Below are 16,013 nucleotides of genomic sequence, written 5' to 3'. Positions count from 1 at the left end.
ACAGAAACTAGGGAGACAAGACAACTCATGACAGCTGGAGAGCATGTAGATGATCCAGAAGACGATTGGGAGAATGTCATATGGTAAGATGAAACCAAAATAGAACTTTCTGGAAAACACTCTACTTGTCTTGTTTGGAGGAGAACGAAGGCTAAGTTGCATCCAAAGAACACCATACCACAGCAGTTTCCTAATGTTGTGATTCTCACACATTTGGCAATAGAACCCTTCTGATTCTGACCTATTGCAAAGCATGGGGGCGGAAACATCATGCTTTGGGGCTGTTTTTCTGTAAAGGACAGAATGAATGAGGCCATGTATCGTCAGATTCTGAGTGAAAACCTCCTTCCATCAGCAAGGGCATGGCTGGGTCTTTCAGCATGACAATGATCCCAAACACACTGCCCGGGTGACAAAGGGGCTTCATAAGAAGGTCCTGGAGTGGCCTAGCCAGTCTCCTGATCTCAACCCCATAGAAAATCTTTGGAGGGAGTCGAAAGTCTGTGTTGCTCAGTGATAGGCCCCAAACATCACTGCTCTAGAGGAGATCTGAGATGCCAGCAACAGTGTGTGAAAACTTGTGAAGACTTCTAGGAAACCTTTGACCTCTGTCATTGCCAACAAAGGTATTTAACAAAGTATTGAGGAGGACTTTCGTTATTGAGCAAATACTTATTTTCCATCCTAATTTGTAAATAAATTAATTAAAAATCAGACAATGTGATTTTCTGGATTTTTTATCCACATTGTCTCTCATAGTTGAGGTATGCCTATGATGAAAATTGCAGGCCTCTTTCATCTTGTTAAGTGGGAGAAGTTGTACAATTAGTGGCTGACTGAGTACTTTATTGTCCCACTGTATTTAAAAATGTGGCTGTTTGTAGCTTAAATGTTGAGCTAGCATGCAAATTCAGACTTCCACAAAGCGGTTGTCAGGTTCAGTACTGGATTGGTTCTCGTCATATCCTTCCTGTAGAAGCTTTATTGTTCTGGCAAATCAGATATCTTCTGAAACAGCTGATTTTAAGAGTGGAGTACCACACGGATTCGTTTTGGGACCCCTCTTGTTTTTACTATACATTCTACGTCTTGGACAGTTACTTGACAATTTCAGCAATATATCATATCACCTGTATGCAGACAATATTCAACTGTGCTGCACCTTTTATGAGAATGAGTTGCATTTATTGGACTGTGTGCCAAATCAAACGTTGACTGAGTACAAACTTTCTCCAGCTTAACCCTGGTAAGACTGAGACTTTAATTATCACTCCTGGGAATAAGCTCCAAATCAAAGACCACCTGGGTATATTGGCCTCTTCGGCTTGATCGAGTGTCCACAACCTCGGTGTTCCTTTTGAATCTAAGATGTCTCTGACACAACACACAAGTCAGTTGGTCAAAAATGTCTCTTCCAACTGAGAAATATTCTGAAAGTTAGGACTATACTTTCCAAAAAGGAGATAGAGATGATAATGCATGTTTTTATCTAATTCTCAGTTGGATTACTGTAACAATATTTTTGCATGTCTAAGCAAAAAGGAGCTTGAACGTCTCCAGGTGAAAACTCCGCTACCAGACTATTAGCATGCAGAGCTCTCATCACTCCTGTATTAGAGAATGTACGCTGGCTCCCAGTTCCCTATCCAGTTCAAAATCTTTCTCTTTAATTTTTGAGCATTACATGGTCAGGCACCCAATTATATCATCCATCTACTATCTGCAACCCAGGATGCGCTTTCAGATTTTCAGGCCAACAGCTATTGGTAGTGCCTAGGTTTAGGACCAGAGGTGGTCGGGCCTTTCAGGCATTGGCCCCCTCACTAGGGAATGCTTTACCACCGACCCTGCGCTCTCTAACCACTGTGGAGTCCTTTTTATTTTGTGTTGCTTAGCCCTAACTCTCTACGCTTTATAGGTCTGTTTTCATTGCTTTTGTGGCAGGTTTTATGGATTTTACTTGAACAACGCTTTCCTTGATGCTTTAACACCTTTTAGGTTTGTGTTTATATAAATGTTACGGTGGCCACTCTCTATGGCATCGTTATGACGGTTTTATCACTTTGTTGTTGTGAGGTGCTTTCTAGGAAAGGTACTAAAGAAATAAACATTACTTCCTTACAAAGGAAAAGTAGCCTACTAAATAAAAAGTGATCAATCATCTAACATCTTGGAGACGTTAGGATGAACAAACAGAACCCAGATGAATGATGGCCAAACAAACCCACACAATCTGACTTTCTAAAGCAGAGCTTCCCAACCTGGGGTCTATGACCCCCCGAGCCCAGATCTCACTGTGCGATTTGCAGCCGGCTTAGCCAAATCCCTCATCGGGAGCAGAATCGTGCAAGAAAACAGTAAACTTGAGGGTGATTTGGAAAATATGCAGTCGTCCAGTCTGCGACAGCTTTCTGAGCCATCTCACAACCCAAATCAGCCTCCGACAGTCTACAAACATGCTTGAAAACCTACGACTCCCGTCTGCAACCAACCAATGAAAGCATACCTTTGGGACGCCGCAGCAACAAGACTCTGCCTCGCTGAGCTTCGGGTTCAATTTATGTTTAAAATCCAGATTATAAACTACACACCAGTTTTTATTTTTGTTAACAACCCAAGTTAAACCGGAGTTATACTAAAAATAATTAAACTACCTTTTTAGACCATCAGATAAATTGAGAAAACCGCGATTCTGTGATCTGTGAGAGCTGACAGGAGATGAGCTCACAAACATAAAAATAAAACACAAAAACATGAAATCCCTTTGCTGTTGGTGGAAATCTCACATATTCAGCCGATGGTTCAGTACTACCGGAGGTGCAGACGTGTTTTAGACCGTTTGACCCTGAAGACCTGATTTGTACACCTGAGAGAATTCTGTTCATCTTCAGAACCAAAATCAGTTCAGTTTGTTAACTTTTGTTAAATATTTCATCTCTTTTTTTTTTATTATATTTTTATTGAAAGAAGAAAACAACAGTACTTGCAATTACCAAAATACAATTAACATTTCTTCATTTTTTCTAGGTAAATAACAACAATCAGACAGAACAACAACAACAACAAAAAAAAAAAGGGGGACAAGACAATTAGACAAAAAAACCATACCAAAAAACAAAGACCCCCCCCCCCCCCCCCCCGTCCCACACAGATCAACACAACCGTCAAACATATTACCGGGATATAACAATAACAGAAGTACAATTAAACAGGTAATACCTCTAGACTAGTAAAATAAGAGATAAAGGGTTGCCACTTATGAAAAAAATTGGCCGTGCACCCTCTCAGCGTATATTTAATTTTTTCAAGTTTTAAAAAAAACATGACATCTTTAAGCCACTGGGAAACAGTAGGACACTTAGCAGACTTCCAATGTAACAATATTAAACGTCTCGCTAATAGGGATGTGAAGGCAATGATATCCTTTTGTGTGGAGTCCAGTATAAGTGAGCGGTCAGGAATCCCGAATACCGCAATCAGAGTACAAGGATGAAGAGTTACCCCAAGAACAGTTGACATAATAGCAAAATACCCTGTCCAGAAACGTTGTAGCTCAGGACACAAAAAAAACATGTGGCTAAGGTGACAAGGAGAACCCTGGCATTTATCACATTTATTTTCCACTTCCGGATACAGTTCAGAAAGTCTAGACTTAGAGAAATGCACCCTATGAATGACCTTAAATTGGATAAGTCCAAGACGAGCGCAGGAGGTGGAAGATCGTACCCTTGCTATAGCCTGTTCCCAAGACTCCTCATGTATTCCAATTCCTATTTCTCCTTCCCATATACCCCTAAGCTTAACCTTAGAGTGGTTACTAAGAGACAGAATAGCATCATAAAGTTTTGAAATGGTTCCTCTGTGATGAGGAATAAAATATAACATAGTTTCCCACCGCTGTTCTGGAGGTAAAAAGGGGAAATTCAGGAAACACTTGGCAACAAAATTTCGAATTTGAAAATAGCGAAACAAATGGGTAATAGGGAGATTATAACGAGAAGACAAATTGGGAAAACTATCGAACACACCATCCAAATATAAATGTTTAAACTGTCCTATACCCTTGTCACACCACACTGAGAATGTCGTGTCCAAAAGTGAAGGGGGAAACAAATGATTGTTGGTTAGAGGACCCGAAGAGGATGGCATTACAAAATTATTGTGTCGTCTAAACTGAAACCAGATTTTGAGTGTGTTAAGAACCACTGGATTATCAGTATACAAAGAGGGTTTTACGGGTAAAGAGGAATAGAGCAAAGCTGGTAAAGAGGAGCCCTTACATGATAATAGCTCCAATTTACACCACGAGGAACCAGAAGATTTTAGCCAGTAGCAGAGTTTTTGAATGTGAGCAGCCCAGTAATAAGCTAGAAAATTAGGTAATGCAAGTCCTCCACTAAATCTGCATTGCTGCAGCAACGTTTTAGAAACCCTAGGCGGCTTCCCTCCCCAAATAAAAGAACCAATAATCTTGTCCAGTGAAACAAAGAAATGTTTCGGCAAAAATAAGGGAATTGAGTGAAATAAAAATAAAAATTTTGGTAGGATATTCATTTTAACGACATTAATCTTACCGATTAAAGAAAGCGGGAGATTACCCCATTTTTGAATATCAGATGTGATCCTAGATAAAAGAGGAGACAAATTTGCTGATTTAAGGCCAGATAGAGAGCGAGTCACATTAACCCCTAAGTACTTAAACCCAGAGGGACTAAGACGAAAGGGTAAATCGGACTGTTGGAGTTGACGTGCTGCCGTATTAACAGGAAAACACTCACTTTTCCCTAAATTTAATTTATAACCTGAAAACGAGCTGAAGTTCTCCAGAATACTTAAAACAGCAGGAATGGAGCGAGCAGGGTCAGTCATATATAATAACAAGTCATCCGCATACAATGATACTTTATGTGTAATTCCATTACGGGGGATTCCCTTGAATACAGAAGAAGATCTTAATGTAATGGACAGCGGCTCGATGGCAATGGCAAAGAGTAAAGGTGACAAAGGGCAACCTTGACGACAACCACGACCCAGCGCAAAATAATCAGAATAAACATCATTAGTATGAACACTGGCTTTAGGGGATGAATAAAGAAGCTGAATCCAAGAAGTAAATTTATCACCAAAACCAAATTTCTTCAAAACTGCAAACAAATATTCCCACTCCACCCTATCGAAAGCCTTTTCAGCATCTAAAGAAATCACAAGTTCAGGAAGTTGAGATAGATGCTTTGAGTAAATAACGTTAAAGAGTGTACGAGTATTAAAAAATAATTGCCGTCCCTTTATAAAGCCATTCTGCTCTTCGGGGATAATTTGAGGAAGCACATCCTCAAGGTGAGACGCAATTACTTTAGCCAATATCTTTGCATCGGCATTAAGCAGAGATAATGGCCTGTAAGAATCACAGGAAGTTGGGTCCTTGTCATTTTTGAGAAGGAGCGCTATGGTGGCCTGCGTGGAAGTAGGAGGTAATGAACCTGATTCCAAGGACTCGTTAAACACAGACAAAAGCAAAGGTGCCAGTTTACCAATAAATGTTTTATAAAATTCAATAGGAAACCCATCCGGGCCTGGGGCTTTATTAGACTGCATAGCTGTAATAGCTTTTAATACTTCATCAGCAGATAGTGGGGAGTCCAGTTGCCCGGCCTTATGAGTACCGATAACCGGGTTTGAAAGAGACTGAAGAAATTCATTCATTTTAGCTTTATCCGTGGGAAATTCTGACTTGTACAACAAAGAGTAAAATGCTTTAAAGGTAGAATTAATTTCCTAAGGATCTGTAGTAATATTGTCGTAAGAGTTTTTAATACCAGGTATCACACGTGAAGAGGCCTGACGTCGTAACTGATGCGCCAACAAGCGATTAGCCTTGTCACCGTATTCATAATATGAGCCACGACTGCGTAGTAATAAGTGCTCAGCCTCTTTGGTTGACATAAGATCAAATTCGGCTTGCAAATCAAGGCGCTGCTTGAGTAATTCTGGAGAAGGATTCAGTGCATAAATTTGATCAAAGTTACTAATTGCCACCGTAAGTTCTTTAAGCCTGGCATTAATCTTTTTATTAGTACGTACAGAATAAGAAATAATTTGACCTCTCAAATAGCATTTAAGAGTCTCCCACAGCAGAGAATATGAAACAGAATCATCCCGATTAAAGAACAAGAACTCCTCAATAGAGCTTGAAATAAATTCACAACATTCTTTATCAGCCAAAAGGAGAGAATTAAATCTCCAAAGAGGAGGACTACGTTTATATGTAGAGAGTTGAACATCTAATAGCAGAGGAGAGTGATCAGATATTACAACACCAGAATAGTCGGAGTTAGTAACACATGAATTGAGAGTTCTATCGATGAAAAAATAATCAATCCTGGAATAAGATTGGTGGACCTGGGAGAAAAACGAAAATTTTTTGATTGTAGGGTTGCGAAGTCTCCATGGATCAACAAGGTCATTCTGTATCATAAAATCTGAAAATGTTTTAGACATAGATGATGGAGTTAAATTACGAGGACCAGAACGATCCAAGCTTGGAACAAAAACACAATTCAGATCGCCACCAAAAATAAGCAAATGTGTATTCAGAAAGGGGATGTTACTTAGTAATTTATTAGCGAATTCAGCATCATCAAAATTTGGGGCATATACGTTTACCAACAAAACCTTTTTCTGCATTAGGGTGCCAGCAACAATTATGTATCTACCGTTCCCATCAGCAATAACATTGGTCGAAGAGAATTGAACTTTCTTATTGATGAGAATGGCCACTCCTCTAGCCTTTGAATTGAAATTTGAGTGAAAAACCTGACCTACCCAAGGACAATATAACCTATGTTGATCCTTAATACGGAGATGAGTCTCCTGTAAAAAAGCTATGTCAGAATTCAGACGTTTCAAGTGAGTGTAAACCTTAGATCTCTTAACAGGGTTACCCATACCTCTGATATTCCAACTAATAAACCTAAGAGGCATACCTGACCCAGCAATGCTGGGGTCTATATTACCATTAACCATTCATAAAAAGGAGAAAGAAAAAGACAAAACCAAGATGCAGGTGGCCATGAAGAGCCAAGTTGGACAGCCCCCCCCCCCCACACACACACACCCCAAGTCTCCACAAAACAAAACAAAGGAGACAGCAGTGTACCCCAAAGTAGCAAAAAATAGTTCACAGAAGTGATTGGACTAACTGGCGTCTAAATACAAAATAAAAGCGAGAGAGGGAACAAGAGAGAGAAAAAAAAAAAAACACAACCTCTCGCCAACTTCTCTACAGTATAAGTGTGCGCTTCACAACATACCACCTAGTCCTTTGAACTCTCTAGAGTATATCATATAATTCAGTCTCATTAGATAACAATGAAAATAAAAGGAACCAGCACACCAACAGTATGATAACTGGCACAGCGGTCTAAGAAAACAATGCACAGGTGACGTTAAACCTAACGAGAGCGTGAGCACTTAGTTACATTACAGCATCTAACTAAGAGGCTATTCAGGCTCACCCAGAGATCAAAGTTTTAACATAATCACTTGCCTCTTCTGCTGAGACAAAGTCCCTCTCAACACCCTTGTATGTGATGCGGAGTCGTCCTGGATGAAGCAGGCCGTACCGGACGCCTTCAATGCCACGGAGTTGCTGCCTGACCGTATTGAATGCAGCACGAGCCCGTGCCACCTTGATGGTGTAGTCGGGGAAGATTGAGATGGTTCGGTCTCCAACTTTAATCTGTCGGCGTTCTCTAGCACGTCGTAAAATGTCAACACAATCAGTGTGGTAATGAAACCTGCATATAATAGCTCGTGGTCGGTCGCCAGGTTTAGGTGCAGGCTGGAGGGTCCTGTGTGAACGATCCAAAAGCGGCTCCTTCCCCAGGTCGAATGCTTCTTTTAGCAAGGAGGCTACGGCAGCAGTGGTGGACGTGTCAGGGCCCTCTGGTACTCCTAATATACTAACATTGTTGCGCCGCCACCTGGACTCCAAGTCTTCACACTTGTTTTCCAGCTTGGCTACATGAGCAGTGAGGCTCTTGATAGTAGTTTTCATATCAGCAACATCATCAGAACAAACAGTCAGTGCATGCTCCATCTCCTTGACCGTACCTTTTAGCTCGGACATGGTAGAGTCATTGGCAGCTTTATCGATCGCCAGCTGCGTCTTCACAGCCTGCAGGTCGAACTTAATGGTGGACAAAGCATCACCCAGTGTGTCCTGAAGTTCTTTTTTAAAAATGTCAGCAATATCATTCCTCAACGAAGCAAGCAACTCGACCTTGAGAGCCTCGATATCAGGATTAGCTTGGCCCAAGGGAAACTTTGCCGGAGACGGCGGCTCACTCGAGGGTGTGGCCACGGTTTGCAAACCAAGCTTCAGTTGTGTTTGAGTAGCATTGCGGGTTTTTACATTTTTTGCTGCCATTTTATGCCGAGCCGATTAAAACGTCCCAACAAAATAATTCAAAAATCAGAATTAGGACAAGAAATATGGTCAAAAAAGCGCAAATGAATAACAATTTTAATCGAAGTCGGCAGGAGCTCCCAGACTCGTGTCCTACTCCATCCTCCCCTCTCCCCGGAAAGCAAAAATATTTCATCTCTGTGCTCCACCAGGAGCTCTCAGCCAAATCCAGGTCTTAGCTCCATCATCTGTCCCAATATAACTAAGTAATCTACAGATAAATAATGTGCTGTCAGTTTTACCGCTGTGTGTGTATGTTGATATAACTCTGGATCATATTTAACCATAATTTACCAGAATAAATCTTCTAGATGCTGGAGTAACTCGCTAGCTCGACTCGTCATTTGCACTAATCCAGAATGGCACGGAGGTTCTGCTGGTCCCAGGAGGATCTACTGTTGAAATATGGGGATCATCTTTTAAATTATATGTGTGTGTGTGTTAAACCAGAGTTCTGTGTGCTCTGTCTTCTCCATTCCCAGTGAGTCATGGAGGATGGCTGCTTATACTGAGGCAGGATCCTCTGGAGGTTTCTTCCTGTTAAAAGGGAGTTTTCCTCTCCACTGTCGCTGCATGCTTGCTTAGTATGAGGATTGCTGTAAAGACTCTGACACTGGTCAGTGACTCGAAGCAACCTGCTGGGTTCCTTATATAGGAAATTTATTACTGATTGGCAGTGACCTGACCTGTGTTGGAATGTTTACTGTGTGAAGGTCCTTGAGACGACTCTTGTCGTGGTTTGGTGCTTTATGAATAAACTTTAATTTAATAATATAACCAATAATATAATCAGTAGCCTGTGTAAAAGGTATAACCCTGTATGTCTATATAAAGATGGTGATATTCACTGTGTGTGTGTGTGTGTGTGTGTGTGTGTGTGTGTGTGTGTGTGTGTGTGTGTGTGTGTGTGTGTGTGTGTGTGTGTGTGTGTGTGTGTGTGTGTGTGTGTGTGTGTGTGTGTGTGTGTGTGTGTGTGTGTGTGTGTAGGACTGGATAGTCCACAGGACCTGTGTGTTCTGTATTCTAACAGAGCAGCGTGTTTCCTGAAAGATGGGAACAGTCAGGACTGCATCCAGGACTGCACAAGGTGAGAGGAGCTTTATATTCCTGATTCTGACCTGAATCTGCAACCTTTATCAGAGAAAGAGACATTTTTAACTAATAAGTGCGAAACACAACCTTCTTCTGTGGTATTTCTGTTAGAAGAATCTTTCTTATTGTTTATTTAAATCCAAACTCAGGAGCAGCAGCATGGGGTCAGATGATGAACCTCGTCATTTATTTTGAGTCCAGTTGTTGTGGTCCAGCAGCCTCAGTAGCAGATCTGTGTTTAATCAAGTCTTTTTGTGATTATTATAGAATATAATTATTCTCACAGCAGGTTTAAGCTGTTACAACACACTAATATAGGCACTCCTAAAAAAAGCCTGTGAACTCTGCATTAAGGCTTCCAGACTCCAGCTTCTCCTCCTTGATCCTTCCTGCTGGTCTAATTATATCCACTTATCCTCGCCAGAGCTCTGGAGCTGCAGCCCTTCTCCCTGAAGCCCCTCCTGCGCCGGGCCATGGCTTACGAGTCCTTGGAGCAGTACCGGAAGGCCTACGTGGATTACAAGACTGTCCTGCAGATAGACAGCAGTGTGCAGGCAGCGCACGACAGTGTCAACAGGTATGAGCTTTCATCCACCTGAGACTTCTCTGGATACCATGGTGCACATGCATCTAATGCACTTGTCTTGTGATTAAAAAGTCTGTTTTCTCACTTTATCTACTGTGTTGCACCGTTTCTACTCTTCATTTCATTCATATCTTGTGCTGAAGCGTACTCACAATTCAGCAGCTAACTGTTCGTACCGAACACACTTGGCTCTCAGCAACCGTTGCTGGATATAAATCAGAAGTGTTTTTGTTGAACACAGAGTGTTTTCTTTAGGATCACCCGGATGCTGATCGAGCAGGATGGGCCGGAATGGAGACAGAAACTTCCAGAGATTCCCCTGGTGCCTTTGTCGGCTCAGCAGCACCGCAGAGAGGAGCCCCCCAGCGCAGAGGTCCTGCAGGCTCGGGTGGAAAAAGCTGCCAGGGAGGCAGGTCTGTTCTCTGCACACCCACCAGAAACAGCTGCTGGAGTTTCTGGGAAATCCTTCAGCAAATACATGAGTGGTTTTTAAAAGGCATTGTGTGCTTTCAGAGGTTGTTCTCAGGTTTTAGATTTAATTACTGAGTTCCAGCTAATGTCCCACTGGAGAATTCCTCCCATTCCCTCCCAGTGATGTGACCGTCCTCATCTTTAACTGAAGGGACATAGCTCAGGGTGCTGACTTTGCTCTTTCCTCAGTCTCAACATGTATATGTCAATGTTTCAATGCAGCAGCTCTCCTTATTAAAGTCTAACAGAAGAAAAGCACTGCTGGCGGTTTTCCTCCCAGAAGATGCTCTGCAGCAGATTGATTAGTCTGTAGATCACACCGGGACTCGCTGCTGACTTCACTCACATGCTTTGCGTCTGGCCAGCGCAGCATCCAGCCCTGGAGCTTGTTAAACAGAAGTCAGTTAAAGTGCATTCAGAGTCAGTGAGGATGTTTGGCCTTGAGAGGGAGGGACGGACATGAATCAGCCATGTTGGGTGATGACCGACCACTGTGTTTGTGTCGTAGAGAGGAGAGCAGATGTCCTTTTTCCTGCTCTGAAGCAAGAAGGCAATGACTTTGTGAAGAAGGGCCAGTACCGAGATGCTTTTGGGAAGTACACAGAATGCCTTAAGCTGAAGCCAGAGGAATGCTCCATCTACACCAACAGGTTAGTGCTTCAGCTTCAGCCTCAGTGGCACACTCACAACTCTGAATTAAATAATAATAATAATAATGGATCTCACGTGCACACACTGCTGGTGATGGTTAGCTACCATGTAGCCACAGCTGCCTTGGTGCGGTCTGACAGAGGCGAGGCGGCCATTTTGAGCCATCGGCCTCTCTGACCACCACCAACACAGGCTAGTGGGGTGAAGAGTCTTGCCCAAGGACACGGCAGCAGAAGACCCCTAGCGAGAGCTGGAGTCACTATTTTAGGTTTTGTGTGAAAATAAGTCCAGGACTACAAATGCGCTTCACAAAAGTGACATCATCGAACCAGACATGGAGAAAACTGAGGGAAAAGGTCTGTAAGTTCAGCAAACTTCCCACAGGAGGAAAGAACCACCATAAATCTGGTCATGTGGTAAGTAGCAGCTACGCTAGGGGGGAGGAGATTATGTGGTGACGTCACATATGCGACGTGTCGATGTCTGATTAGTAGTCATGCTAATTACGAACTTTTACAAGCTGATAAATCTCAAAGTACATGACTGGCATGGTCGAAACACCCATCATTATTCCATCCATCCATCCATTTTCATCCGCTTATCCGGAGTTGGGTCGCGGGGGCAGTAGCCTAAGGTGAGAGGCCCAGACTTCCCTCTCCCCAGCCAACTGAGCCAGCTCCTGCGGGGGAATCTCAAGGTGTTCCCTGGCCAGGTGGGAGACATAGTCCCTCCACCGTGTCCTATGAAGAGGAGGGGCCCCAGGACAGAGCCCTGGGGCACACCTGACTTGACTGGGGAGGGTTTTGAGGAAAAGGATTTTAACTGGATGAACTGAGTGCGGCCAGTAAGGTAAGATTGAAACCAGCGGAGGGGTGTGTGAGTGATGCCTAAGGAAGAGAGTCTATTGAGGAGGATGGGATGAGAAATGGTGTCAAAGGCCGCACTCAGATCGAGGAGAATGAGAATGGAACCAGAATCAGCAGCAATGAGTAGGTCATTAGTGATCTTGATGAGAGCCGTTTCTGTGCTGTGGTGGGGGCGGAAGCCAGACTGAAACTGTTAATAAAGGTTATTGCGGGTGAGATGGGAGTGCAGCTGAGATGCAACAGTTTTCTCTAGGACTTTGGAAATAAAGGGAAGATGGGAAAAGGGACGGAGGTTATTGAAATCATTGGGATCTGAACCAGGTTTTTTTAAAATAGGGCTGACTGAAGCGGATTTGAATAGGGAGGGGACCATACCAGAGGATAGTGAGGAATGAATAATGGCTGTTATAAAAGGGAGCAGGGAGGAAAGGCAGGATTTAACTAAAACTGTTGGAAGGGGCTCTAGTTGACATGTGGAAGGTTTGGACTTGATGATGTAATCTAATAGTTCTGAGGGACGGGGAAGTTCAAAGGAGGAGAACTGAATGGAGGGTTCAAATAAATCAGGGGAGGGAGGGGAGGAATGAGGTAAAGAGAGATGGATTCTATTGACCTTATCATTAAAAAACTGAAGGAGAGAGTTACAGGTTTCTGAAGAGTAAAGGTGGATGGGTAAAGAGTCAGGAGGCTGAAAAATGCTGTTCATGATGGAAAATAATGTCTTAGTATTGCTGGAGTCTTCCTCCATGGTCTCACCGAACTCCTCCCATGCCCGGGTTTTTGCCTTGGCGACCACCCGAGCCGCGTTCCGCTTGGACTTGCCAGTACCCATCAGCTGCCTCTGGAGTCCCACAGGCCAAAAAGACCTGATAGGACTCTTTCTTCAGCTTGACAGCATCCCTAACCTCCGGTGTCCACCAGCGGGTTCGGGGGTTGCCATCACGACAGGCACCGACGAATCTGCGACCACAGCTCCAGTTGGCCACCTCAACAATGGAGGCACGGAACAGGGTCCATTCAGACTCAATGTCTCCCGCCTCCCCCGGAACATTTTGGAAGTTCTGTCGGAGGTGGGAATTGAAGCTCCTTCTGACAGGAGACTCTGCCAGACATTCCCAGCATGATACGTTTGGGCCTGCCTGGTCTGACCGGTTTCCTCCCCCACCATCTGAGCCAACTCACCACCAGTTAGTGGTCAGTTGACAGCTCCGCCCCTCTCTTCACTCAAGTGTCCAAGACATGCAGCCGCAGGTCAGATGAAACAACAACAAAGTTGTTCATCGAGCTGCGTCCTAAGGTATCCTGGTGCCAAGAGCACATATGGACACCTTTATGTCTGAACATGGTGTTCATTATGGACAATCCATGACTGGCACAGAAGTCCAATAACAAAACACCACTCAAATTCAGATCAGGGGGCCGTTCCTCCCAACCACACCTATACGCCCAGCAGGGCTCTGAGATCCTTAGGAAACAGTCAGCTGGTAGAACCGGGTGGTGGTCAGAGGGGTCTACGGCGCCAAATGGCAGCCTCGCCTCCGTCAGACCGCCCCAGGGCGGCTGTGGCTACGTAGTAGCTTACCATCACTGGCAGTATGTAAATGTAAGTTCACGCAAGCGTCTTTGAGTGTCCTAATAAAGCGCTATATAAGTTCGATGATTATTATTATTTTATTATTAGAACCAAACAGGTGAAGCTGCTTTTAGCTACGATGCTGCTCACAGATGAAATCAGCTTCCTCTTGACCTCAGATGTGCCCCGACTCTAGAAACATTCATGTATTCATCAGCCATTAAATGAATATTTCTTATGCTGCCCTGTAAATGCTCAGCCTTTAACTTTGCTTTTTACTTCATACTTACATCTAATTTTGCTTATTATTAAATTTGTTTTGTTGTTATTGATTTTACTAAAGCATCCATCAGGATCAGCTGCTGATGAGCAGAATAAGACAATTGTGTGTGTGTGTGTGTGTTTTAGAGCTCTGTGCTTGTTGAAGCTGGAGAGGTTCGGTGAGGCTAAGCAGGACTGTGACGCGGCCCTGAGACTGGAGCCAGCCAATAAGAAGGCTTTCTACAGACGAGCCCTGGCCAATAAAGGCCTTCAGGTGAGCCGAGTGTCAAAGGAGGACTTACATTTATACAAACGTGCTCAGAGAAATTCTCCCTCACTCCTTCAGGACTTCCTGGCTTGTAGCTCCGACCTGCAGGAGGTGCTGCAGTTAGACCCCAGCGTGCAGGAGGCTCAAAAGGAGCTGGAGGAGGTGACAGTGCTGCTCAGACAGAGTCTTGCTGACGGTTCAAAAGAACATAGGAGGACTGTCCTCATCAGAGAGGTAGAGGCACAATAAACCATCTCTGATGAATATCCCAGCGGGCATTTAGTAATCCTGGCTCGTGGGGGTGAAGGTGGTTTGGTAGATGAAAGGATATGACTAAGCCCATAACCACTGAAGGTGCAGCATGTCCTTCTCTTGCCTCAGGTGGACGGCGATGAAGACACCACAGCTGTTCAAAGCAACTGCACAGGAGCCGTCTCCATCAACCAGAAGCCAACCAGCGCCTACGACTTCGGCCAGTCCCTGAACGCAGCTCGCTGCAGTGGAAACACGGAGGCCTGTGCAGAGCTGCTGGCCTCCACCTCACCTGAACAGCTTCCCCGGTACCTGAGCACGCAGCTGGATGGACATACCCTCAGCTTCATTATGCAGGCCCTCGACTCTCATCTACTGGAGAAGAATCCCAACTTAGTCTACCAGCACCTCCACCACCTGCACACTGCAGACAGGTTCACGGTACGTCCGAGTCCACGTATGTTTAATACCTCAGGAATAGATGCTGGTGATCAATGCTGCTGTGCTGTCTGCAGGTCGTACAGCTGCTGCAGGACATGGACACGCATCACCACATGACTCAGCTATTTGAACATCTCTCAGCTGTGGAGAGTGCCGAGTTCACAAAAAACGATGTTCAGAATCTGGCTAACAAGTATATCTGACCTCCCCGTCTCCCTCCCGCTGCATGAGCTGCTGCACCTCCACTCTTTGGTCTATGCAGAGGACGGAATACGACGGCAGGAAGCTGCAGAATGTGTCCACAGCAATCACGCTAAACCGGATTAAACTCACTGACTCGTCTGGGCAGTGGATCGTGTCTGTCACCTTATTTTATTTTTTAGTTTCTAATTCCACTGACCAGTTAAATCCTACAAATACCCTGGGTTCAGTGTTAAAGCTACAGAGAGCAGAGTTTGCACACGAGAAGCTGGCGTTCACACCTCCTTCACCAGAGGGTGAGTTGTTACAGGAATAACGTCAAACTACGGCGCATGAGGAGTTTAGCCCAGACACGAGCTGTTGGGCCTTCAGCAGGATGTTGGCTGGTGTCCATCTTTATTCTACTATGCAATTAGCTGCTGTCTTACATGCTAACTCCTCCTTGAAGGTAGGGGTGTGTGTGTTGAAGTCATTCAACCTACCAGCTGACACACATCTGCAGTCTGACTGTGGACTCATGAGCAAAGCAGCATCTTTGAGGCGTGTGCCTTTCCTTTCAGTTCCAGGGCTTTAGAGAGAATATATGTGTGGTTGTGTAGCTTTAATCTGATCTAAATATTACCTGTACAGTTAAAACTTTATTGTTGTGAATTTAAATGATTAAAATTTTAATGCTGGGGAAACCAAACTAGTCTCTTATTAAAGGTTAAAGGTTGCTTTTACATGTCGGGGACATTAGCTGTGGACAAAGAGGCAATAATTTTCCTCAACTTCACCGTAGTTCAGAGGGCTGTTCAATAAAAATGTAAAACAACATTTCTTACACATTTTTATTCATTGTCTGATTTGCATTTACACACATTTAGTAAAGTAGATGAGCAAGC

At 43.9% G+C, this 16,013-nt stretch overlaps 1 protein-coding gene across 3 annotated transcripts in view; it reads left to right on the top strand.

The window, feature by feature from the left end:
* The window catches only part of spag1b (sperm associated antigen 1b), a 32,515-nt gene extending 16,698 nt beyond the window's left edge, over positions 1–15,817 (top strand). For all 3 annotated transcript variants that reach the window (XM_070550852.1, XM_070550850.1, XM_070550851.1), the window contains 8 exons: positions 9,455–9,554; positions 9,984–10,136; positions 10,401–10,558; positions 11,125–11,266; positions 14,115–14,241; positions 14,314–14,469; positions 14,617–14,928; positions 15,003–15,817. In XM_070550852.1, coding sequence (XP_070406953.1) covers positions 9,455–9,554; positions 9,984–10,136; positions 10,401–10,558; positions 11,125–11,266; positions 14,115–14,241; positions 14,314–14,469; positions 14,617–14,928; positions 15,003–15,131 — 1,277 coding nt within the window. In that variant the 3' untranslated portion in view covers positions 15,132–15,817. The remainder of the gene's footprint in view (positions 1–9,454; positions 9,555–9,983; positions 10,137–10,400; positions 10,559–11,124; positions 11,267–14,114; positions 14,242–14,313; positions 14,470–14,616; positions 14,929–15,002) is intronic.
* Positions 15,818–16,013: the final 196 nt, after the last annotated feature.

Source organism: Nothobranchius furzeri, chromosome 5 (genome assembly GCF_043380555.1).
Source record: "Nothobranchius furzeri strain GRZ-AD chromosome 5, NfurGRZ-RIMD1, whole genome shotgun sequence".
Lineage (NCBI taxonomy): Eukaryota > Metazoa > Chordata > Actinopteri > Cyprinodontiformes > Nothobranchiidae > Nothobranchius > Nothobranchius furzeri.
Note: the sequence above shows the minus strand (reverse complement) of the source record. Positions and strands in the feature narration are given on the sequence as shown.